At 46.0% G+C, this 26,016-nt stretch overlaps 1 protein-coding gene and 1 long non-coding RNA gene across 2 annotated transcripts; one reads left to right on the top strand and one right to left on the bottom strand.

Moving 5' to 3' along the window:
• Positions 1 to 14,338: 14,338 nt before the first annotated feature.
• Positions 14,339 to 17,217, bottom strand: LOC136537948 (uncharacterized). The gene is made up of 9 exons (XM_066529924.1): positions 16,896 to 17,217; positions 16,735 to 16,796; positions 16,568 to 16,629; positions 15,619 to 16,471; positions 15,425 to 15,514; positions 15,236 to 15,334; positions 15,088 to 15,147; positions 14,847 to 14,992; positions 14,339 to 14,715 (listed from the first exon to the last, which is right to left on the bottom strand). Exons 1-9 carry the CDS (start codon positions 17,050 to 17,052, stop codon positions 14,598 to 14,600), a joined length of 1,647 nt encoding a protein of 548 aa, XP_066386021.1. The 5' UTR covers positions 17,053 to 17,217; the 3' UTR covers positions 14,339 to 14,597.
• A 3,084-nt stretch (positions 17,218 to 20,301) lies between these two features.
• On the top strand, positions 20,302 to 25,670 carry LOC136537947 (uncharacterized). The gene is made up of 4 exons (XR_010779174.1): positions 20,302 to 20,502; positions 22,751 to 22,855; positions 23,028 to 23,096; positions 25,407 to 25,670. It is a non-coding gene; the product is annotated as an uncharacterized lncRNA (long non-coding RNA).
• Positions 25,671 to 26,016: the final 346 nt, after the last annotated feature.

Here is a 26,016-nt window from a genome sequence, read left to right as displayed (position 1 = left end):
TTATGAGAATTTTTAATATATTCCTCAAATGCATCAGTGTCACCAAAACTAAGAGGAAGATCAAGCCTAGCAATCAATCTACACAGTTCAGTTCTAGCAACAACAGGATCATAGTTCCAATTATGCAAAGATCCATCAGCATTAAAAGCTAGTCGAGACTGAACCCTAGAAGCATTATCAAGCTTCTGTTTGCAAGATTTTTGGTGCCTAAGAATGTGACCAGTACCAGCAGCAGATTTAGCACTCAACACAGTTCTACACATCTTACATATAGCTCTAACACGCACATCGACACCATTAATCTTCTCATAAACCTCCTAAGTCACCCCAACACTTAGACTTGCGCTTACCAAGTCCAGAAACAGCACCAGAGGAAGGAGTATGAATACCATTACCATCAGCATTACCATTAACACCAGTGTTGTTGGAGTGGGTGTTGGAGTCCACCGTCCCTGTCCCTGTTGCCCCTGCATCGACAGCATCGACGTCGATCGCCGGCTATGTCCTGCGGGTGGCGTCATCAAACACCGCAAAGGGGTCACGACCGTCGTCGTCGTGCTCCGGGGACAGCCCAGCCACGACCAAGTCATCGTCGCTAGTCACAGGCAACATGGCATCGTCGCCCTGTGGGTCACACGCCATGGGGCCCTCGGCTGCGGACGGCTGAACTCTAGCACCATTCCTCAACGGTGCGCGGCTATGGCTTGGCCGCGGTGCCATTGCCCGTCGTCCGTCTATGGCTCTATGCCAAGGCTAGTTGACGACGAGGCATCGACAGCAGACCTGCAAAGAAAAAGAATACGAAAAAAAGAAAAGGATGAGAAAATAATCCCAAAAACAGAATCAAAACACTGAGAAACGTATAGATCTAGGGGCTAGGGTTAGGGTTACAATGGGGATAGACTTGCCTGCGCAACCGGAGCCCGGCGCCGGAGAAGACGAGGGCCACACAAGGGCAAGACGGGATTAAGAAGGACGGCGAGCGACGGCGGAAGAGAGACGGGGAGGCGGACTCACATGTTCATCGACAAACAGAGGAGAAAGAGTAAAAAGGAAGACGGAGAGGGATTGAGGGAGCAGGGAACTCAGGGAGAGGTGATGGAGCGGCGGCGATATCACCGGATCCAAGGACGACGGTCGCACCAGCGGCGAAGATGGATCGATGAGCGACCGAGCGGGTCGGGTGTCGAGTGCGGTGAGGGTTGGGAGGGGAATGGGGTTAGGGTTAGGGTGGGGGTGGGGGCTGGCCGACCGGGGGGGGGTTCGCGGTTAATATATGGGGAGGAGGGGGAAGTTCATGGGCCAGCGGCCGCCGGCCTGCTTGCCGTTGGGCCGCTACGGGTGAAGGGTCGAGATAGCGGACTAGAGGGGGTGAATAGTCTTTTCTAAAATTAATCGTGTCGGCTAACCGAAACAAGTGCGAAATTATAACTATCGGTCTAGCCAAGACTACACCCCACTATCTATGTTCACTAGCACCTTACAAAGATAACAATTATGCAACAAAGGTGCCGGGCTAGTTAGAGCTCTCCTAAACAATTCTAGGAGCAAGGTTACACAAACCTATGCCACTAGTATTTTAAGCAACAAGAGAGCTCCTACACATGCTAGTAAGCAAAAGCACAAAGCTAACAAAGCTCACTAGCAATGCTCAATAACAAGGCAACCAATGCCTAATTAGAGAGCGCAAATACTTAGCTACACAAACTAAGCAATGTGACTAACAAGGTTACTAAAACCAAATTAGCCACGCAAGGGAGCTACTTCTATGCTACATAAGCAAGAAGGTAATTAGCAAGCTACACAAGGTATCTAATTACAAGAGCAACTATACAAGCTTAATATGTATAAAAGTAATTGCAAGCTTGTGTAATGGGGATGCAAACCAATGGGAAGAACAAGGTTGACACGATGATTTTTCTCCCAAGGTTCACGTGTTTGCCAACACGCTAGTCCCCGTTGTGTCGACCGCTCACTTGGTGGTTCGGTGGCTAATTAGCATCACCCGCTAAGCCCACACGTCGGGCGTCGCAAGAACCTACCCCTTGAGTGAGGGTAGCTCAATGACACGCTTTACTAGAGTTGCTCTTCGCGGCTCCCGCGGGGCGAGCACAATGCCCCTCACAAGCACTTCTCCGGAGCGCCGCGCAAGCTTTTTGCGCGCTTCGACGGAGACCACCACCAAGCCGTCTAGAAGGTGGCAACCTCCAAGAGTAACAAGCACCACCGGCTTGCAACTCGATCACCTAGTGCCACTCGATGCAACCTCATGATGCAATCGCACTAGAATCGCTCACTCACACAATCGAATGATCACTATCAAGTATGTGTGAGATGGAGGGCTCCTAAGCACTCTCAAGCATGGACACAAAGTCCCCCAAGGTGCTCTACACCAGCCATGGCCGAAGGCCACTTCTATTTATAGCTCTAAGAGCTAAACTAGCCATTACCCCTTCACTGGGCAATGGTCGGGCCGACCGGACGCTCTAGTCGTGTTGACCGGACGCTGGACCTCAGCGTCCGGTCGCCCGCAGACGGCCACGTGTCCTGATTCCAACGGTCACTTGACCTGACTGGACGCAGCAGCTTTAACTGACCGGACGCTGGACCCTCAGCGTTCGGTCGTTTCCAGTAAGCTCCCGAGCATGACTGGACGCGTCCGGTCGAACGCGATCGGACACAGCACCAGCGTCCGGTCACTCTCCAGCTACTGCTACACTCCATGTCAGCACGACCGGACGCAGGCAGTCAGTGTCCGGTGCTTTTGAATCCAGCGTCCGGTCACTTGACCGATGCTGGCATCTCCTCCATTCTCTTCACCCTTGCTCAAGTGTGCTAACCATAAGAATTTACATCCGACGCAATAGAAAATAGGCATTTTATTTTCTCGAAAGCGCCAAATCACCTCCTTTGTAAATGTGCCAACACCACCAAGTGTATACCACTATGTATATGTGTGTTAGCTTTTCACAATCATTTCCCAAAGGATGTTAGCCACTCAACTTGCCACGCCACTCGATCCTAGCGACAATGCAAAGTTAGATCACTCGAGTGGCACTAGATGACCAATATGCAAACAAGTTTGCTCCTCTTGATAGTATGGCCATCTATCCTAAACCCGATCATAAACTTCTCTACACATCTATGACCGGTGAAATGAAATGCCCTAGGTTATACCTTTGCCTTGCGCATTCCATTCCATCTTCTTCAATGTCGATGCAACACATGCACCAACACGATTAACAATGATATGATTCACTTCATATCATCACGTGATTATATTGGTTCATCGATCTTGACTTTATTTGCTCTTCACCGTTGCTATCGTCCATCGACGCCAAATCTTGCTCAAGCTTCACCGCCACGCGGTCCATCACTCCAAAGCCTCCGACTTGCCCTTCACGCTTGCAACTGGTCCATCAAGCCAAGTCTTGTCTTGATCTTCTCCACCTTGATCGCATGACTCAATGTCATGTCTCATGTGTATTTAAGCTCCTTCATCATCACATGTGTGAGCTTTGCAACATCTCCAAGCTATTTTCACCTTCATGGCACATGTTGCTCACACACATGTACCTGTGGACTAATCACCTGTGTATCTCACATAAACACAATTAGTCCACCTAAGTTGTCACTCAATTACCAAAACCAAACAAGGACCTTTCAACGGGCCTGTCGTTATTTTGTGGGCCATGCCGTGCCGGCCTGTGGGCCTAGGGTGTGGCCCAAGCATGGCCTGCACCCCCGTGTCGTGCTAGCCTGGGCCCATTGACCTTCAGGCCAGGCCGGGCTAGGGCCGAGCCTAATTAGCGGGCTCCGTGCCGGGCTCACGGGCTCGGGCTTTGTGCCTAGATATGTATTCAACTAATGCCCATGCATCACCACAGAGGTTATAGCCAACCAACAATTCCAAAATTCCTCACGATTTTTCCTTTCAAAAAGAACATGACTCATGCAACACAACAGCAAAGAAAGGATTTTTGAAACGCCGCCAGAACATTGAATCCTTGCTATATTTAGCTTGTGCTTCAAGTTGACCCAACTTTGTATGAGACGGAGCCCCAACTATGGGCAGCTTGGGACAATTGCCCAAGCTAGCCGCGACAATGTTAAGGATGTGTGTAATAATACTCCATGAGTTGGCTCGAGTTGTCAAAATGCAGAAAGGTCAAGGCCAAGCAAATGATACAAAGAGCCTAGACGACGAGTTGAATGGAACATTGATGATTATTGTGAAATCCAAATAGATTCCCCTCCTCTCGAATTCTCCTTTTATCTAGTTTTGTTTTTCGTCCTCCTCTAGATCTTCATACTCCGATTGCTACTCATCTAATCCCCTGACTGTCTTCTAACCCCAACTACCCTGTTGTTAATATACAACCCCCTCTCCCTCCCTACTCTATCTCTCTTATCCTTTGGCCCTTCTCCTCCCCTCCTGGTAATCCTATGTTGGTATTTTTTTTCTAGTCAGAGTCAAGCAATTGTCTAAAGGATCAACAAAAATGTTAAGTTGCCGATCGGTGTCCCAACAAAAGTTATCAACTAATCATCCATTCGAAAGCTCAAAGTTTAACAATCCAGAAGATTAGTTATGCTTCCCCATCTGTCTGTCTATATTGTGTGTGTGCGCGCGCTTGTCGTCCCTAACTACTAGCGAAGAAGCAACAAGTTGAACCTAGTTGCTGCTCACCAGGGACAGCAGTTCGTAAAGATGGCAACGGGCCCCGATATCCGATACCCGACGGGTATTTGATCCATTAGATGACGGGGATGAAATCATATCTTTACCCGTGGACATATAAATGGGCAAGTATAACACTCCGGTGTTATGCAAGCATTTAGGCACTGCAAATCATGCATATTGTACATCATCAAGCATCCTAATCATACATGCCTAATCATGTAAATAATAACTGAAACCATGCTTCAAAACGTACGAAACATGCTCGTGAAACATGAATGTTGCATACACTTGTTTAGAGTTGTTTTTGCCCTAATTATGCTTGCTAGGTTAGTAAAACATGTTTGGCTATAATTGTAAATCATCTAGAATTATTTAGCATAGTTTTTGGAGCAAAGTTTGTATTCAAACTTTTGACAAAATATGCATTGAAATCTTTATTGAAAATGGTCAAAAATCCTCCATATTTAGCTTTTGCTTCCCAATTCAAAATCTATGCAAAATTTTTAGTTAGTCCCTAAAGCAAAGTTGTAGAGGATTAAATTCTAAGCAACTTTTATTTTTGGGCCATTTTCAAAAGAAGTCATTTTCTTGCTCAAAAGGGTATTTGAAAACTGATATGTGAAAATTCCTTGAAAATAGAATTTGAAAAAGGGTTTCTCTCCTTTCGTGGGCCGCCGCCTCACTTCTGGCCCGCCAGCCGAAGCCGGCCCAACACTCCACCTCGCGCCGTGCCTTCGCTTCAGCCCAGCCCGCTCGCCCCGCCTGCCTCCGCGCTGGCCCGCTCACGGCTCGCCTGCGCCGCGCCACGCCTGTTCCCGCGCGCTGCGCCCAACCGCGTCAGGGCGCGCTCACCGCGTGGCCGCCATGCGCCGGCGACGCACGCCGCACGACAGCCCTGGCCTGCCTCGCCCTCCATGCGCTCGCCTTCATCTGCTGACCCTGCTGCGCTCCCCACTTCACTCTCCCGCGCTGCCTCTCTGCTTCGCCCGCACCGAGCTCTGCTCTCGCGCCGCCTTCGCCACCGCAGCCCCGCCGGCAAAATTGGCCGCCGGTGGTCCACCACTGCCCACAATCAAGCACACATCGCTCCACCTTGCTCCCCGGCACCTGGTGCTCGCGGTAGTGACACCTTTTGAGCAAGGTATAGCGGCTTGCGCGTTTCGCCGCCGTCGTTCATGGCGCCGCCGTGGAAAGCTTTCCCCCGTCCCTCCTCCATCCCTTTGTGTAGCCTGCTCAGGTTCGTCACCCTCTTGCGGACCCCGCGTGCACGCCCGCTTGCCCAGACCTGGCCGGCAACGGCCGCTGGCCCGCTGGCAGCGCCCGCGCCGCCGTGGCGTTTGGAACGTCGACGTGGCGTGGCGCCTTCGCCTCGGCCGAGCTGGGCCAGGACGGCCTTGGGCCGAAGCCCTGAGCCAGGCCGCCGCCCTTCTCCTTCGCTCGATCTGCGCAGGCCGAAAGTGGCCGTGGGCCAGCCGTTTCTTTGGGCCGGCCCAGTAGTAACAGGAAAAATTGATTTCGATTTTCTTTTATTATTTTGGGAAGATAAATACTTTAGAAAATGTTTGTGTACTCATTTTGGCTTCAAATTTGTTGAAACAAATTTTTCTAGGTTTCTTGTCACCAGATCTACATGATAAAAATATTGCATGTCATTTTTGAGATACTTTTCTGTAGAGCTTTGTTTAATCCTTGATATTGCTGATATCTTGTAAAATGTGTAGTAAAACCTATATGTTTCAGAAAAATATGCTTCCAAGTGTGTTATTCTTCTTGTGTAATGTACTTCCTAGGAAAAATATATGTCATGCATGTCCTGTAGAAAAATTGTGAGATGTAGTTCAAGTGCCTTTAATGGCTGATTTTTGTTATTTTTGCTAGAGAGCAAAATTTGTATAAAACATGTATGTGATAATTTTTGTGCAATGATTATTTACTGTATAGAACCTAGGAAAAATACTAAATCTATTGTTTGACACTTTTCATAATACAAAGTATTTTCATGCTCATAATTAGGTCCAAGCTTGTCATTTTTGTGTAGGTTACTCCACTTATCCAAATGCCATAAAAATCTGGTGGTAGACTACTTAGGGTAGTACTGTGCTATGGTAATTTTCTAAGATTTTTCTAAGCTATAAAAATAGATGTTGCTATTCAAACCTATTATTAATTAGGGTTTAATCAAATGTTGCTTTATGCATGATTAAGAAATTAGTAAAGCTTTGGTGTATCTTTGAAGCATTTAATGAGATGTGTTGACTTAGCATATTAGTAGTAGAAGAGAATGCAGTAGATGACATGTGCTTGTAGTATATGTTCTTGGATGATGTTGACTACCTTGCATTCTAGCATATCCCTTGTGTTCATTTCATCCGATGCACTTTTTGCATAAGCACTTACGCACATGCATCATACAGGATCGTAAACCGAGAGCCCAGTCGTCATACCCAAGGAGCCCGAGGAGCAGCTCGAGGTGCAGCCGTAGGAAGTGACCAAAGCCGTCGAGGAGGATGTTGAGGAACTTCCAGAGTGCCCCGATCACCGCCCAAGCTCCTTCGAGAGAGGCAAGCCCCGGAGCATTTTTCTTCCTGGTTTGCAATTATTAATTAAATGCTTTACTTTAATTAATGCATTACGTTCAGGAGTTGTTTGCAACCGTTGCTGCATTATACCTTGTCTACCTTTGTTATATTATATCCTTGTTACCCTGGTATCCGTAGTCGAGTCAATGCTTAGCTGGCTTAGACTGGTAAAAGTCGGGTGATTTCCTGTCACCTGCGAGCTATAGGTGGTTATCTGGATCTGCTTGGATAACTATGTAGTCATGGTATAACTAAGTGTTAAATGAAGTTGAGACCAGACGGAGACTTACAGAGTTTTGGACTGTAGTGCTTTCCGTCTGTGTCGATTAAGGACCGACCGTTGTTGGGCCTCGAGTCATGTTGAACGCATGCCTTATATTTAGCTGGCCGAATAAAGTACCTTTTGACCACGAAGCTGGGAGATTATTCGGGCCGAGTAGATTACCCGCAGTGCACTGTGCCAGAGCAGGTGTGGTTGAACACGGGGGCGAGATGATAAGACCAAAGTGCAGTCGGTCGGCCCCCGGGTACATATGGTTCCTGGTAAACTCGAGATTCCTGGATAGTTGACTCGGTGACTGATACCTCACTTTAGCGGGTGAGTGAGGTTTGTGTAAGGAATAAATCACCAGCTGGTTAGAAATCGATTCGAATCGCCATCGCTCCTGGATAGTGAGCACTTGACTTGAGTTACTTCATCGTAGTAATGTTAATGGAACACTTGGACAGTTATAATAAATATGACATTATGGAAGTTGTTAATGATCATTGGTTATCATTATTTGCTTAATCACATGTTTGCTCTAGTATAGGTGCAAATCTAGTCGGCAGGTTAATAATAATTAACTTGACAATAATGCTTTTGGAAAGATTCTTGAAATGCTAAAAATGCTTCTTTTGCAAAGGAGTCAGCTACCCTACTATAAAGCCCTTCATAATCCTTGGTGTCACTTATTTTCGGTTATGTCGGGTAAGTCTAGCTGAGTACCTTCTCGTACTCAGGGTTTTATTCCCACTTGTTGCAGATAGGCAGATGTATTACGACTACTGTATCAACTGCCTTTATCCTGCGATGGGTGATGCTTAGGACCATGGGCGTGGTCATTCCGTACGTCTCGTCTGATGCTTGTGTTGGAGATGATCATTAGCTGGCACTGTATTTGAACTCCGTGTGAGTGTGTGTGGTTTTGAACAAATGGCTTCCGCTACTTTTATTCGAACTCGTGTGTAATAACTATGTTTAAACTTTGATGTATCTGTGATGCAAACTTTTATGTAATATGTGATGGTGACCGCTAAACTTATTACGATCTTAGCTGGTATGTGAGTTGGTTTGAAATTCTTCGTGATTTCACGGACTACCGGGTTATACGGGCTTAAGTTTGCTAAATCGTCTGCTCTGACGGATGATTTTCTTACTTAATTTCGTATAATTGGTCGGTTCTGTTACATCAAGAATCCGTCCCCGACGGGTATAACGGGTACGAAAACGTTCCCTATTTACTGTCCCCGTTACCCGTTGGAGGAACCTGACTATTTGAGCTGTCATATGAGTATTAGGTCTAAAGAAGCTCAACATAGGTATTTTGGTCCAAATCTGAACAATCATATATATAGTTCGTATGTTCTAGGAACCCTAGTTCAATTTTTTCTCACCATCTCCGTTAGCAGCACAAGCACGCCAGTCTCACGAGCGCTCGTGCCCCTTGCTTTCTCAGTTCGGTCTCTCTACCATCTTTGCTCGTCCTCCTCGCAACCTCGCTCCTTCTCCTTGGCATCTCCGAGACTCCGACACTTATACCCGGGTGAAGAAGAAACGTCTCCGATTGCAAAGCTGCGACCCCAAGTGTCTTTGTTTATCGGGTATGCGGTACCCGTCGGGTATCTGTTACCCGACCGATGCCCGACGGGTACGGGGATGGACAAGAATCTATACCCGAGATAGTTAACGGGGACGGGGACGGGATGGATTCTCCGTAGCGGGAAAGAGAACGTTCCGACGAGTACATCCCGTTGCCATAGGAGCCGAGGAGAGAAGCTACAACCTAGTCAAGCAATCAGAGGTGCAACTACATAAGGCGGCAAGGACAACACTTATTGCAAAGGGAGCATCGGTGTCGATGCTATTGACAACGAGGTTACGTAACGACTTTGGTTAATAAGCGGCAACTGGTAGGCGTCAATGTTAGACGAGGATAAGGTAAAAGCTTGCGATAAGACACAAGAACATGTTTGGATGCCTCCATCCGACGAGCTCGCATGCCCTCACTCGTATAAAAATATTGGAGAAGTTTGTTTGGATGTCTAGTTCTGCAGTGCAAAGAAATGATCCCTCCATTACTAAAATCAGATAATAAACCTTTAACAAGACCTACATTAGCAACTTTTCAAAACATCCTAGTCGAAGAATTAGGCAGGACCTAATTTTCCCGGGCACCCACATTTGTGTGCTCCCTGCCCCGGCCGATTACGCTGCCCGCCCGCCCGGCGCGTCACGCGTGGTTTGGCTCAGCCAGCCGACCGCAACGCGATCCATGTGCCCTCCTGTTCCGCCGGCTGCCTGCGGCGGCCTACTCCGCTGCGCCCATGGCTCAGCGGAAAACGTCGGGCCCAGCTCAGGGGACTCGGGAGGCGAACGCGGAAATGGAAAAGTGCCTGTGTTTCGACATGACGACATGCCTCCGGCCTTTAACCAAAGTCGGATGGGTCTTGTGGTGTCAAAGCACAAGAAATCAAGGGGGTCAGCGGAGGAAGAGTGGGGAAAAGGTGCCGTCCACCACGCGATCAACGTGACGGATCACCGGAGAACAAGACGCATGCAACTGCGCGTTCTCAGGGGCTCAGGGCTCATCTGAGCCATCTCATCTAGTTGTATTATCTGTGGCCGGCCGTATGGGCGATCGGCGATGGACATGTTGATCAGAGCAGGTAGGACCCTTCTTCATGCCACTTTAAACATGTGCTAACTTTGGTAAGCAAATGTTAATCCATTAACCGTACGAATGTTTGATCGCGTTTATTCTGTCACGTACTGGTAATAAAAGCTTGTACTCTGCCATTGTATCTGTAATCTGTGCGATGTGGCGCTCTCTTCTCCTTCAGTAGCATGCATGATGTGCACATCATACATCCGACGAGTTCGCTGGCTCGTATACGATCGTGGATTATAAGCTGGAACAGTATTTTTCTCTCACACCAAACCAATCAGCAGTAAATAATACACGATCGTTTACGACGAAACGAACGGGCCAAAGGAGAAGAAAACGAGAAAGACTAAAGCGTGTCGATGGCAATCTCAAGCGGACCTTCCGGCATCAGAGAGCAAACAAACGCCTCGGCATGAATCGGAGTATCGGGCTATCGCAGGCCGTATACCGAGCCATCTGGCCTTTATACCACCACGGTAGCATGCGATCGAGACGTACGTGCGAGGAGAATCGGTCACTATCCTGTGCCCCGCTAGAGAACAGAGGAGCGGACAGGTTCTTCGGTTGCACACTCGCTGTCTCGGCCGAGAGCAGAGCTTCTCCTCGCACTCGCAGAGCTGAAGCTAACGACCAAATCCAAACGTCACATTTCGATCGGCGTTGGACCTTCCGGTCAGCATGCTTGCATGCATGAACTTGCCGCGACCGCGAGTACGAGAGCACCGCGATTTTTCTCGGGCAGATCCGGCGCGGAATCAGGCAAAAGTGGAAAACGGAAACGCCACGTGCTTTAGCCCGCGTCCACCGTCTCGGTAGGCTCCAGTGCGCGCGCGACCCACGTGCCGCCCGGGAACGCCGCATGTGAATGAGACTGTGACAGTGAGGTCGCCTACGCTACGACGTTTCCTGCCGCTCCGCGATCACTGTCGCTGGACCATCTCCGTCTGCGCCCGGGGGGGTCTTGGCATGTGAGATCCACCTCAGGTCCACAGTTATGGCGATGATGACAGCGCCGACGGACGCTAGGAACACGGTCCTGAAAACTAACAGCTTCCCTGGTAAGTACGTACCCTATACGCAGCTTCTTCACTGCTTTAACGCTGGTGGCAGTTAAAAAAAAAAGCTGGTGGCAGTGGCACAATACATTCGGTTTGTTCGCTGGTTGGTTTCTGAGCTGATTTAGGCTGGTTGGTGTTGGTTTGTTGTGAGAGGAAAACACTGTTGGCTGGCTGGTTTGGACTGACTGAAACCAACAAGCGAACAGGGTGATTATCATAACGTTTGGATAAAGATAGGGAAATGAATATTCCACCCTGCAAAAGGTAATACTGTATCCTAGCCATCTATCCTTTACGTCTTATTTAAACCTAGCCGTTCATCTATTTTTCTTTTCCTATCCCACTCCCTCTGTATTCAAACGCCACCTATTTGTTTGTTCTCGTTCTGACAGCAACCTTTGTTACCACTTGTATGCAGTCCTCGCCAGCTCGCGATCGTGTTTTTCTTTCGCCCCCCACCCTCATGTATTCTACGGGTGGACGCACAGTTGCACAAAATGAAAAAGCTTCATCTGTTCTCTCCAATTCTCCATGAGTAAAGTGCAGAGGTGACACAGGAGATTACTATACATTTTTAAAATACAATTCTAATATAGTACAAACAAAGGCAAATCATCTCGAGATTGATCAACTTTGTATAAAATTATTAATATTTATCGTAATAAAAAGAGTATTATTAGATTCGTCATAGTAGAATTTTTTCTTATTATTCCTATTTAGTGTCATATACATACTTCTTTTCCATATAAGTTTAATCAAACTTTAATTAATTTAACTAGAATTGGATTATTTTCCGCTAGTAGATGCCAGACAAAGATGCCGAAGGCGTGTTTTATGTGCACGCTGCTTTTCTTTACGAAGAAGGAGCCAAGGACAAGGAGGCAGGGAAACCGTGCGGCAGGGGGAAGTGCGTGCACCGCTTGCCTGTCACGTAACACGTGCCAAATCGGCAATTAACTGAGGTCCCACGTTCGGTCTGTTCGCTGGTTGGTTTCTGGGCTGGTTTGAACTGGCTGGTGCTAGTTTATTGTGAGAGAAAAACACTGTTGATTTGCTGGTTTAGACTGGCTAAAACCAACAAGCGAACAGGCTGATATGGGCAGGCAGGCAGGCTGTCTGTCTGGGCCCATCCGGCCGTGACCTCGCCACTGCCAGCCCACCTTCGCCATCGCCGACACGCCCTCAACTCAACGGCCGCCGCGATTCCTGCACCATCTCCGGCAGCGTCCGGTTGCCGCCGCCGTCATGCTCCCATGTCAAAAACCTAGCCCAGTGCATAAGAATAGTACATGACGTCTTCCACGACGAAGTCAGTTCCCGGATGCGCCGCCGTCCACGCCGTGAGCTTTTTTCGTTACCCTCTGCACGGGTGTTCACTAGCAGTATTCGTTGGTTTCTAGTCTGCCTCCATTTGTTTTAATGCAGAAGCGTACGAGACGCAGGGTTTATCAGTGTTGAACGCACGCATCTGCAATTTTGTCTACAACGCCGCTCGAGGCCGGCGGTTTTGGAACATTTCGGGTCAAGCCGTCAAGGGGACCCAAGTCCCAACAGATCGCGCCCTCCTGGTTGTGAATGCAGGTGTTGACGACCAACGGCTTCCTGCGATGCGAATCTATATATGTGCTTGTCTCGCCAAAGACGACGGTGTCATTCTGTCAAAGCCTTAAAGTAATCCAATTCTTCACGCGTGAACTGACACGGCTACAGAAGTGTCGTGCCAAAATGCGAGCCGCGGCGGGACAACCTTTTGCCCGGTTACATTTGGGGCATCCGGAACGCGAATCCAGCAGAAGCTTCGTGCTACAATCTAAGAGGGTGTTTGGTTCCATGGACTAAATTTCAGTCTATGTCACATCGGATGTTCGGATGCTATTTAGGAGAACTAAATATGAGTTAATTATAAAACTAATTACATAGATGGAGACTAATTTACGAGACGAATTTATTAAGCCTAATTAATCCGCCGTTAGCATATATTTACTGTAGCACCACATTGTCAAATCATGGACTAATTAGGCTTAAAAAAAATCGTCTCGCAAATTAGCCATAATCTGTGTAATTAGTTATTTTTTTCGTTTATATTTAATACTTCATGCATGTATCCAAATATCTAATAGGACAGGGACTAAAATTTTCCTGTATGAAACAAACACCCCTTAAGTCAGCTGTCGATCGTGATGGCATATCGTTTTTTTTTACTTGATTGAAAAAGGTACTAGCAACAAATAGTACCGAACAAAAAAAAAAAGAGGCACTTTACAAGGCTACAAGCAAACAAGAGGTGTCCTACCAAGTACCAACTTTAAGGCTTGCCCTATCACCGACCACGATCAGAAAACCCGACACCGAGCAACGGCGCGTCGATACGTACCCACGCGTGAAGGGCACCCCGGGCCTGAGTCACCGTGCGCCGCGCACGCACGAGAGATGCCCCTGCGGCGTCGCTGCTGGCTGATGAGTGATGAGCTGAGCAGCGAGGCGCCACACGAGACACGACACGCAGCGCTCGCTTATTACCCGCAATCAATCCGATATCCGTCATCCGTGGCACTGTTCACCGGATCACCGGCTACGCTGCGCTGCGCGGCGCAGCTCGATCAGCCAGCCGTGTCCATGGCAGCATTGATCAGAGGTGCCCATGGACAGGGCAAGGGCCAGGGCCAGCCATGGAGGGATGGATGGCTTCATGGCGGGGCTGCCGTATCTGTTCGATGGAAATGTATCTGCATCTGCTCCGTGCAATGTACTGTACTGTACATGAAGTGGTCCACTGCCTTGAGGGGGCCTCCTCTTCCATTTCCATGCCGGGCTTGGGCGCTTGGCGACGCGCTGTCGTCCTCTGTGTCGAGGGACCAGCAAAGCTGGTAGCGGTTTCGGATTGGCTGGGCGGCGGCAGCACGCCACTAACGCTCTCCTCGTGACACCCTGGTTGGAATTTTTTTCCTGAATTTGTGTTGTGGCTATTTGGATCTTGTTCATGCACATAAAAGGAAACGGGACTGGAAATGGGACGCATGCAAGCACAGAACAAGGAGTCAAGGGCAACAAGATAGCGAGATGAAATGGCTCCTAGTCCACACAGCTGAATCAAAATGTCTCATGGGCTGGGCCTCCTTTCCCCAGTTTAAGCTACAGAAAGAATCAATTCCAAAGCATTTTACAGAAAGAATCTTGACATCTTGTTGGTTGGTGGTGGTACAGTAACAAAGTACTATAGGAATTCCACCACATGATTCGCGGAAATAAATGATCAGTGTACATAAGTCAACAAAATCCAGAAAACGAATTCGACGCCGTAAATACAGAACTCGTCGTTGGAGGCTTGGAGCAGACAATAAAACCATTGTCAACAGTTTCTCTTTTCCTTCCTGATCCTCCACGAACTCGCAACTGATGTTTGGAACCTCGACAGTTTCACGGTAGCCTTCCTCTCCTTCCCAACCCGGGAAGGTGTCATAAGGCCACTGCGCAAACAGAAAGTGAAATTGTTATGTCAGGCTCAGGCGTCACGCCGTGGACAGCAACATATATATGGCCTGTCAGGGGTGGAACAGAAAGTTAGACTGTTTGAGCTTAACAACGAGTCCTTGCAAACCTTGCTGTTTTGGTTATTCGAGTTGATGATGCAGCAACCCTAGAAACTGTGTGTGGTTTCACAGCTTTGCATTGGATGCTGTTGAAGGCCGGCCTGGACTCACCTAGCTGCTGCTGACCCGTTACAATCAGGGTGCTTTGTTTCTTCTGAAAATATATGGTAAGCACAGATCAGCATGAGCACTCGTACTACTTGTATACTTGAATTCGACTAAGAAATATTTGGCAGCATTATTGCTCACCTGTTTCTTGCCGCAGGTCGGCTTGTCTCGTCCCTTGCCATGGGTGTGTTTGTCCATTTGCTGCATTGTATTGCAAACATACAGAGCAGTCAGCGACCTGGCTGTTGAAACTTGAAAATGATGGGCATCTGGAAGCTGATGAGCTTACCGTCGGTCCTCTGTTTGCATCCTTGAGTACTGCCATGGAGTTATTCTCAGAGAACGGCTGCCTTTTCTCTGGTTTTGCTTCTTTAAGCACTCCTCTTTCCTATAGAGAATAGACCAGTGAGAAGCAAAGCTATTTTTACTAGTAACTAATCCTGAAGTACAATGAGAATCGGAGGGTGTAAATGCTCACGTCAGTCCTTAGCCTGAATGGCCTAGGATTGGTAGTTTTCTTCAGCTTTCCTGCTTGCTCCGGATGCACTTTGTTCTGCATTTTGGCCACCTGCATTTGATCCACAACAGCATGTCAGGTTCTTCACATCCTAACTGCAGGGGAAAAAAAGCTTCATTTCTTTTTCAGTACCATCAGTTCACAGTCATAGTTACCTTCAGAGCAACATTCTCCTTCAGAGGAACATTCTCATTGTTCTCCAACTGTCTGTTTTCACTTTCAGAATGTGAATTGTCCGATGCTTCTTCAGTCGGAGCACTCGACAGATTCTCCTTGTTGTCATCGGAATTGTCAGATCGCGATGTATCCACCTCAATTCTCAATTCCTGCAGCACCACCTTCCTTTCCTGATCGGAACCAGCAGTTTCTGCAAGCAAGTTCTCGTCTGCAGCAGTGCTGCAACCATTTCGGTTCTCTCCATCAGGCTCCGCATTAGCACACTTCGCCGAGCGTCCTAAAATTTTCTTCTTGGCATTCGTCTTGGATTCCTGCACCCGGTTGTCGCTCTTGGCCACCGCGGTCTCCTCACCCTTCTTGGCAGTCTTCGGATTCTTCAGCTGAGACATGTACCTGCTCGGCACCTCCCGGCACGCCAAGTTCAGCTTCCTCGGCTTGGAGCAGGCCTCAGACACCGCCTCCTTGCCCTTGTCTGCCGCCGGCGTCTGGACCTTCTCCTTTGGCGTGCTCATGAACAGAGCCTTGACGACCGTCCCCTTCCTGGCTGCAGCGGCGAACGGCTCCTTCTGGTGCTTCACGCTGTGGAACAGCTCCGGCCTCGGCCGGACGGCCTTGCTCCGCGGCGTCGTCAGTGCCTTCTTCCTCTCGCTGGGACATTCGACCCTCGCAGCCTTGGTACGGATTGGGGACGCTCGCAGGGCGCAGATCCGCTGGGCCCTTGGCTTGGGCTTCGCCGGTGCCTTATCTGCGGCCTCCATCTCCACGCTCAGCCTCGCGAACCGAGCCCTCGGAGGCTTTGGCGGCGCAGATTGCGGGCATTTCAGCATCGAGCTGCAGCAAAATTAGAACCCGGGATATAAATCTGAATCGATGACTGTAGAGTTCAAATGGAGCATCCAGCTCAAGTCGATGCTGTCGGTACCGTACCTCTGGTTCTTCCTGCTGATAGCCTTCTGTAGCCGCATGTTGGGGCTTCTCGCCGCCATGACCTGTGAATTAGCATCACACCATTGATCAATCGACGACATTCGCGTTGTATTGTATCCCGGGTTGATTGATACTAACGGAGATATGATAGAGAGAAGGGGACAAACCCGCATAAAGAAGCTCCTGTCCAGGGCCTCCGGGTCGACCTGCTCATGGCTCTGGTCACAACCTGCGTGCCACGACACGGATCAGGACCCTTCGCTGGCGTAGAACCCGCGAAGCAGCGAAGAACCGAGACGACTTGCGAGGGGGTTTGTCGATCACTTACCGACTCGGAGGCAGAACCAGGCGGGGTCGTCGTCGGGGCGGCCGGCGTCGGGCGCGGTGAGGTCCACGAACTTGGGCGCCTGGATGTCCTCGTAGAACAAGGCATCGGCGTACTCCTCCTCCTCCTCGTGGTCCGGGTGCCTCGACGGGATCCCCATGGAGTTCTCTGGATCCTCGACGGGGTGCGCCGGTGGGCGATCGAGCTGGCAGCTGAGCTCGCTGGCGCGGCGGCGGCGGTGGCGTGGTGCCGGTGTTTGGGCTGAGAATATGAGATTATGCCTGGTGGCGCGGGTGCTGGATGAATTTGAGATCGCGGAGGGGAGTGTGAGCGGGTGGAGGGTCGGCAGGCTAGGCAACTAGCCGTTGGAGCGGCGGCGTTGCGTTGGATTGGACTATTGGAGGGAATTTTTATATTAAACAATACGGTGGGTGTCGGCACATGCCACATGGCAGCTCTCCAGAGACGTTGGCAACGGCTGCAACTTGAACTAATTGAACTCGATGGATCGGTGGGGAACGGGGATTACATTACATGGAGGGTAAAATGAGCTGCTTCAGAGTTCAGATTTGCAAAACGAACTGGGTTACCGATGTAGGTAAAAAGGTAGAAATAGCCGCGTGACCGTATAATTACACGGCTTAGCACATGGTTCAGACTTAGTGAAATTCAAATAGCAGGTATCCTCGTCACATGCTTTACTATCTCGTTCCGCTTCTAAGTTAGTGGCTTCATCAGTGATTTTTTGTTAATAGAAGTCGAGATTATATCATCGTGATTTGTAATAAGCCACACATGTTTGAATAACGCCATGACCTTGAGCGCTCTAGGCGCTGAGGGTGGTGAGACAACTTTGTATAGTTAAAAAATATTATCATCGAGACAATGTGTTGTTAGCGGTGAAAGAGGGTATCTACTGGATGGTGGTGAGAAGCAAGATGAAGACGAGCTTAGAAGAACAGGGCAGGGGAAGCCATGAGCGGCTAAAACCTAGCGTGGCACACGTGCGTCAAAGCCTCACTCGCCAATAACTCACGTGCCACCGTCTTTGTTGAGATTTATGCGGTCGCCGTGGGCTCTTGGCATCTCAAATGACTTTGGTCCCGTTTGGAGGAGCTCCGGGAGGCTCCGGCTCCGGCACTGTTCATGCACTGTAGCACCGAGCCGGCGAAGCTCGAAATCGTGGCTTCGCCGGCTCCTCCTCTTTTCGGCTTTTTTTCAGTTCATTTTGCGCCTCGATTTCCGAAACGGCTCCTGATACAGTGTCGCTACAGTACCCATGAGGGGAGGAGCCGGAGCCGCCAGGAGCAGCGCCAAACGCGTCCTTTGTGAACTTCCTATTTAGTCACTACGCCTCTTATCTCGCTCTATTGGCTTCCCCTCCATATCTGCCATAAGATTGCGTTGTCCCCTTGTAGATTTATAGCCTCCTCGACATGGCCACAAGCCTTGTCGCACTACTTCGCCTACAAGGTCCACACCTTCTCCTTCTATCTCTTAGTCCATCGTCTACCTTAGCAACTCCTATACGGTAGTTACCCCAAGCATGTGCTTCCACCTCTACCAATTTAAACCGGTCGAAGATAGAACGAATAAGGCAGAGAGAGGAGGAATAAGGGCCTATTTGGATCATCTTCTCTAAACTTTAGAGATAAAGCTCCAAACAGGTAGTTTAAAGTTAGCTCTAAACTTTGGTCCGCCTCACATTAGAGTTTTAGACATCAAAAGTGAGCTAAAATGCTCTAAATTTTTTAAAACTTTAATTAAAGTTTAGAGAAAGAGATCCAAACAGACCCTACGATAAAGCGAGGATAAAAAAACCCAGTCATAACCTCTCTCTCCACTATTGAATAAATAACTATTTTAATTGTTACGGTGTCTAATGATGAAAATTCAAGCTTTTATAATGGCGCTAGACAAATTCGAACGTTAATAGTATGCATCAATAAATCCTACACAAGAATAATGCCTGTGAGCAAAAATTGCCTATTCATTTTCGTGTCACGAGATAAATTCACCACGGGCAGATTGTCAGCCTGTTCGTTTGGCTGTGGCTTGTCGTAAACGATCGTAAATTTCCAGCCGGAACAGTATTTTTCTCTCACACAAACCAGCCAACAGTACTTCTTCACGAACCAGCAACGATACGAACCAGCCAACCGAACAAGCTATGTATCATTGCGTGCCCATCGATATTTTGGTCCAAACTTCACTAGAAACTGAAGTACATGTGATTTGTGAACCACAGAGTGGTAGAGAAGCCCAATGCCAATCGAGCCCAACGCAGCTTGATTACCTGGGTCAAACCCCAATTTCTCTTTCTTCACAGCCACTAGAATTTGGCGTCTGCATAATTCGAAAAAAGTTCACATTACCTTTGTCAATTTTTACGAAAGTATGATTTTCCTCCCTGAACTCTAAAATCGAGTAAACCACCTCCTTAAACTTTTAAAACAGTTCTTTTTACCTCTTGACTGGTTATAAGCCGTTTTCGAAGACGATTTTGTATTTTTCTTTTTATTTATTTTGGCTGAATTTTTAAAAATCATAGTAAATCACAGAAAAATCATAAAATAGAAAATCCAATTTTGTTGGACTCCACGTGAATAGATCTATACAGTGAACATATAACACGGTATGCTTTAGTACAACATTTTTGCTGTAGCTTTAGATCTATGTTTTTTTATAATTAATTCATAGCTGCAGTTTCTATGCTTTAATTGTGCTGAAATTTTTATGGTTGACTAATTATTGTATGCTTGAATTATAGTAAAAATTTCATACTCATTGGATCATGTATAACTTAGTTATAGACTAAATAAATCTATAACTAAGTTATACATGATCCAATGAGTATGTAATTTTAACTACAGTTCAAAGATACAATAATTAGCCCATAATAAAAAGTTCACCACAATGGAACCATAGAAACTGCAGCTATGAATTAATTATAGAAAATCATAGATCTAAAGTTACATCAAAAAATTTGTACTAAAGCATACCATATTATATGTTTAATGTGTAGATCTACTCATGTGGAGTTCAATAAAATTAGATTTTCTATTTTATGTTTTTTCCTGTGATTTACTATAATTTTTTTAAATATTCAGCTGAAATAAATAAATAAATTAAAGACAAAAGCGCTTATAATCGGTCAGAGAGGTAAAACGAACGGTTTTAAAAGTTTAGGAGTGGTTTACCTAGTTTTAGAGTTCAGGAAGAAAAAATAAACTTTCGTAAAAGTTGAGGAATTAATGTGGACTTTTTCCGCATAATTCGCCGAGGCAGCCCAATAAGCTTCTCCATTCGAACACTGGAGCCCTTCTAGGCCGAAAGCACTCGGCCCATGAGGACTAGAAAGCCTATGCAACTCTCCGCTTCCCCCACGCGGCCACGCCGCTTCCGACGCCCCGGTTCCCCGCTGGCCTCACAGTCGTGCCGCCAAAATTTTCGCTGCCTCGTCTGTCGCCTCGATCGGGCAGAAGGGGATCGTGGCGGCGGCCGGCGGGAGCTCGGAGAGGCGCGGCAGAATATCCGATTCGACGATTCCCGGGCTTGCGCTAACCCGCCGGTGCCATCTGACGAATTCCCCTCTCGACCATCACAACAGGTGCCAAAATTTCATCCAATTCGACATTCCCTAGTTGGGCTGGTTCACGTGATTCCTCGCAGTCTCTGGGTTCCTGCTCTCGATGTACGGTACACGGAGAGAATGGATAGCTGTTGTTTGCGAGTCGATCGACGAACGAACTCTACCTTACCAGGGTTAGTTGTTGTAGGGGTCGCAAATCGATCGTGTATCGACCGAGGGCAGGAGAAGAGGGTTGTTCGACTTTCTAATTGTTGAACAGGCTGAGAAGGTGGCAAGAGTGCTGTGCATGGTTCAGTAATCTAATAACTTGAACTTTTTGCATATAATTGTACCATTTGTCGGCCACAAGTTATTCAGTTGAAAATGGTTCTGTTTTATTTGCCACCGGACTGTGCATTTGATGCATCTACTAGAACTGACATGCTGTAATGTTCTTCAGAGATCAGTATAGGAGTGTTTCATAGTGTTTTGGTGTAGCAGTGCTTCAGAGTTCAGTTCAGAACTGACATTTGACCCACAAGCTAGCATAGTTCAATATTTGTCAAAAAAAAAGCTAGCATAGTTCAGTAGACTAATAATTTGAACTTTATTTGCCATTTCGTACTCTCTCTTTTATTACTGAAACATTTGGGTTTGAGAGAGATTCCTTACAACACAGCACAGTTGCATGTAGCAGTTTTGTTAGTGTCCTAATTTGCTTGCATATACACAGTACTGTTGCCATCTCGTACTCTCTTGTACAGCTACCGCAGCTAACGTGGCGAATGCTGGGTCGACCCATTGGTCACCAGAGTAACTGTCTCCATTAGGTTGGGTTGACCCAAAAACCAAACTAAATTTATTGGGTACTCTAAGTCAAGCTATGGGCCGATTAATTGTGACCCATCTGCATCGCTAGTATGCATGCTCTCTCCCACTTTGTACTTATTTGGCTCCACTTCAACCAACCTAAATCCACATGTATTAGAGTGGATTAGGATAGGCAATTAACTAATTTTCCACCCCTAATACATGTGGATTAGGGGATTATAGTGCAGCTAAATAAGGCTTTAAATGGAAAGTGTGCACTGATGTGGTCACCCCTTGCAAAGGAAACCACATCATCTTTTGTCAATGCCTCAATGGCACGGATCACTCGTTTCGGTTTTGGGTACATCCAAGGCGATTAACATGTAGACAGGCACCACAGTTAGGACTGCACGCACAACCGTCCTGCAATTGTCATCATTGCCTCCTTCTGACCGGGCAGCATGCCCAAAATAGAGTTTAGATGATGAAATTAGAGCATGGGTTTTGGTTGCTATGTCCTTCCTTTGCAGGCCTGCAAATTTTATTTACATTTACACACGTAAGTTTTTTTTTTGACGAAAAACAGGAGGGGCACGTGCCCCTACTGCAATTTATTTATAAAAAGAAACTTAAGGAAAGTTTCATGAAAGGCAAGTACCTTCCTGATGCATTCAATATATAATCTACGAGGTTTGCATTCTTATAAGCTCTACCATATATCGCATCAAACATAAACAGGATATATGTTCGAACTGTATTGTAAAAACCTGTCCTTTTCCCTAGAAAGAAATGTTGATGGAGCACGTTTACCGAGTAAAAGGGTGCATCATTTCCACTTTTTTGTTTCTCTTTTGACAAGTAGGGACCATTTGATTATCCTAGATCATGAAAAGAGGTTCCAATCTTGTGCCGAAAGAGCAAGTGGTAGATCCTAGGTTTATTGTAGCATGTCCTCAAATGTACAATATGTGGTTCAGGTATGAAATCAATTACTCTGATTGAGAATGCATGACAGTAACTTTGGATTCCTTTTTACTGGCATAGATAACTTAATTGGCTCAGATGCATCTTTGACCAAAAGGCCCAACAGCTCTTCCACCAGTTAGTATTTTGGTCCATGAGAAACTAGACATGGCTAACATGGTTTTGGATAGAGTAGCGAACTTATTATAGCTCACAAATAAGAAAACTAAATCAACCATATATTGATTAATATAAGAAAACTCTAAATCATTTTTTTTGTAACATGAATATGTCAGTGTTATGCTTTAGAGAGGCCTTTTGGGTATAGTTCTCTGTTATGCATATTATTCTTTTGTTCAGCTTGGTGCTATATAACTATGCTACTGGCCTTCTTCTGCAGCAGGATGGAATATGTGTATTGAATCAACAGTGTTACACTCATTTATCAACAAACAAAACAAAAGGTTTCCTTTCTAACTATGTGCATCTCATCAATCTTTTTTGCACAATGTAGGAATGCAGTGATTACGGCAAGAGACCTTCAGTTGATGTCAGTTCCAGTTCATTCATATTCTGAATGGATCCAACTCGTGAAACTTGTGACAGCTGCAACAGCATGGTGCATTCTTCCTGGCTGTTTCATATGCTGCATCATCTTTCATCTTACCGTGATTTTTCATTTCATTATTTTTTTATACGACATGATAGTACAATCATAACATTCTTTTTCATTCCTGTCATGAGAGGTAATTGCATTTTTCTAATGCACCAAACTTGCTGCTGGCATTCAGATATAATAGAAAGAAATACAGGATTGAATTATTGAGGATGCAGCCATACAGAAGAGGATCGCCAATGAGGTTAGTATGTCACTATGATTATTCCTTTATCCCCTTCCTTTAGACAACATAATCAGAGCCATCTCGACGTCTTCCTCTTGTAATAGAACAACCAACAAGTTAACAAAGTAGCTGCCCTATGACAAATCATTAAATAATTATGACCTCGATCTATAGGTGCAATAGAGTATGTTGGGGGGAGGAGGCCGCTAGATCAAACACTTTCGTGCTAGCTTATGAAAAGCTAAGCAACATCACACTCGATCTTAGTGACTGTCCCTGTCAAGCAATAAACAATGAGCCCTTCTCCGATTTCTTGAGTACTTTAACATTACAGGGTTAGTTGTCTAGTTCTTGTCTCAGGTCCAGGCTTGTTAGAATTAGACTCAGCTGTATTGACGGCATGTGCTATCAAGTTGTGAATGTTTGACATTTTGCAAGGCGCCCTATCTAGCAGAAACCTAGTTGGGCAGGGATATTCTCACCACTTTACAGCCATGGTCATGGTTTTTATATGAAATTTGTGTAGCCCGCGTGTTCTTTTTGGTGTGCGTGTAGAGCTTATCTTGTTGCACATTCTTGTCTAAGGGCGGTTCTCATTATAAGTTTCAGGGCCCTTGATTCGTTACAGGACATACTCGTGTTCGCAAAAATCATGTCTGCTTGCCTATCTTTTCCTAATTAATTTTATTTTTACAAATACATGTTGTTAACATTAATTATTAATTATTACAATATTCTTATTTTCGCATGCATCCACTGAAGTCGGTTGCAGTAAGCAAGCAATCGCTGCCTAACAGTCTAGTTATATATCTAGTCACTACAAGCAACATGCATTAGCTCTTAATTTTCGCAACCTACTAACCTCAGTTAGACAGCAGCTGTTCCCTTTATAGTTTATCCTATAATAAAATGGTCCTCTTTTGTGAGTTTGGCTGTAATGAGGGAAATGAAAAACAAAGCCATTTATCATAGATATCATATAGCTGAGAAATTGCAGGAGAACAAGGAAGCTTGATGTGCTATCAAATGAAATAAGGGTCTGCTAAGCAAATCAACTTTATATTCTAAAAATATTTTTGTTAGTGATGACATTTTGATTTCGCTTGGGGTTAGATGACCATACTTGTCTCACAAGGCCCTTCTGCAAAACTCCTGTAACACAAAAATGGTATGCTTGCTATCTGCAGTACCACCGTTTACTTGCTGACTCTACTGAAGAAGACCATCGTATATAGTTGTAACGTCCACTTCGAAATTCTCTGCATGTCACCACTGATGTATATATCATCACTGTGCTCATATTAAAATGTTTTTTTTCCACATAAGGGTTTCTTGTCCATATCTTTAGGAGATCTCTTATATCCTATCTGTTCTTCTATTCTAACCTGTGACGGTGGGTGTGCTAGCCACACGGGTCTATTCTAAGTTGTGACAGCGCTAGTGTTCTATCGATCACAGGTTGATCTAATGATATCACCGAGTCACTGTTAACAAGCATACCTCCTTTTGAGTTCCATGGAACACAGTTTCTCCACATCTATTGCTGTTGTTTCCATTAAAGAGAATAGATTTATAATGAGAGCCTGGCAACAGAGCTAATAAACAACTGTAATAGGACCATAGCAATTCGAAGAAATATCAAATTGTTGGCTGGCGTGGATTGACTCATCCCATGAATTCAGCGTGGACAAATTTCCTCACTGACCAACTGGTAGTGACAGATGAGATGACTTTTGCCCCATCAAGTCATCATTATAAACATGCCTATAACTCACCTACGCAGAGGTTAGGTAACCGAAGCAACATTGACTTCTCATTATATATATATAAAGTTCCTTTATGGTTTGAACTGTGAAATTACCCGCCTTGACTGTTCTCAAGCATGCACTATTTTATTATTTCTTTCTAACTATTTGTTGACTTGTTTGTCATTGATGCTTCCTAAGCATCATACTTCATACACCCATATAGACTTGGAGTGTTTCTTGCTTGAACATATGAACTTTTAGTAAAATAAAGCTACATACACTAACCCTAGTACTCCATCCATGTGTTTATTTGAATTACTAGAATACCAGTTTTCTGATAAGATGATCCGTCTCTCTGAACATGCCTTTAGCAATGTGATTCACATAGAGCAAGCATAAACTAATTAACTTGGTATCAGTTAACATTAAATTATCACTATCGTAAATGAAATATATTTCTATGGGGCCTAAAGCCTTTCTTGCTTTAGGAGCTACTCCTGTGCTTTTGTTCCTCATGATACATATGCTTTGACATTAGAGATTAATGTGTGTATTTGCTCATCCCTTCTCTCAATTTCAGGGTGTCCCCTCGCTGTGCTGACTATATAGGGACAAGGCACTCCAGGATTGAGAAAATTCATGTCCATCTCCGTGGCAGCTTTTTTGAATTGCTAGATTTTGTTTTGATTGGAATAATATTTCATGATTTATTTTACAAATCATATAAAAAATGCCATTGTAATATTTTAAACAATAATAGTTCTTTTTAAAAGAACAATAATAGGTGTTAGATACCCAATAACTTATAATTTCTTTCTTTTATCCTCAATTCACATGTTATGAATCTAACCCAATGTTAAATTCTTCATCTATGCAAGCATACATAAGGAGAAGTAATATGCACACTGTCGGTGTTTTGGACCGGCGAGCCCTCAATCGACTAGTGAAAATATACTGCGTGTCCCTAATCCCGGATGGTGATGCAAAGAGACACAAGGTTTATACCGGTTCAGGTAATATGTGCTCTACGTCCAGTTTGAGAGAGCGATCTTGTATTCCTTGCACCGAGGTGCTTGTAGTAGGGGTTTACAAGCTGGGCGAGAGAGGGAGCTAGTCCCAGGTCTCTGCGTAGTGGCGTGAGTTGCTTGAGATGTTGATCTCTTGCAGTGAGGAAGAGTGCGTTACAGAGC

Source organism: Miscanthus floridulus, chromosome 2 (assembly GCF_019320115.1).
Source record: "Miscanthus floridulus cultivar M001 chromosome 2, ASM1932011v1, whole genome shotgun sequence".
Classification (NCBI taxonomy): Eukaryota; Viridiplantae; Streptophyta; class Magnoliopsida; order Poales; family Poaceae; genus Miscanthus; species Miscanthus floridulus.
This window is presented reverse-complemented; position numbering and strand designations above follow the sequence as displayed.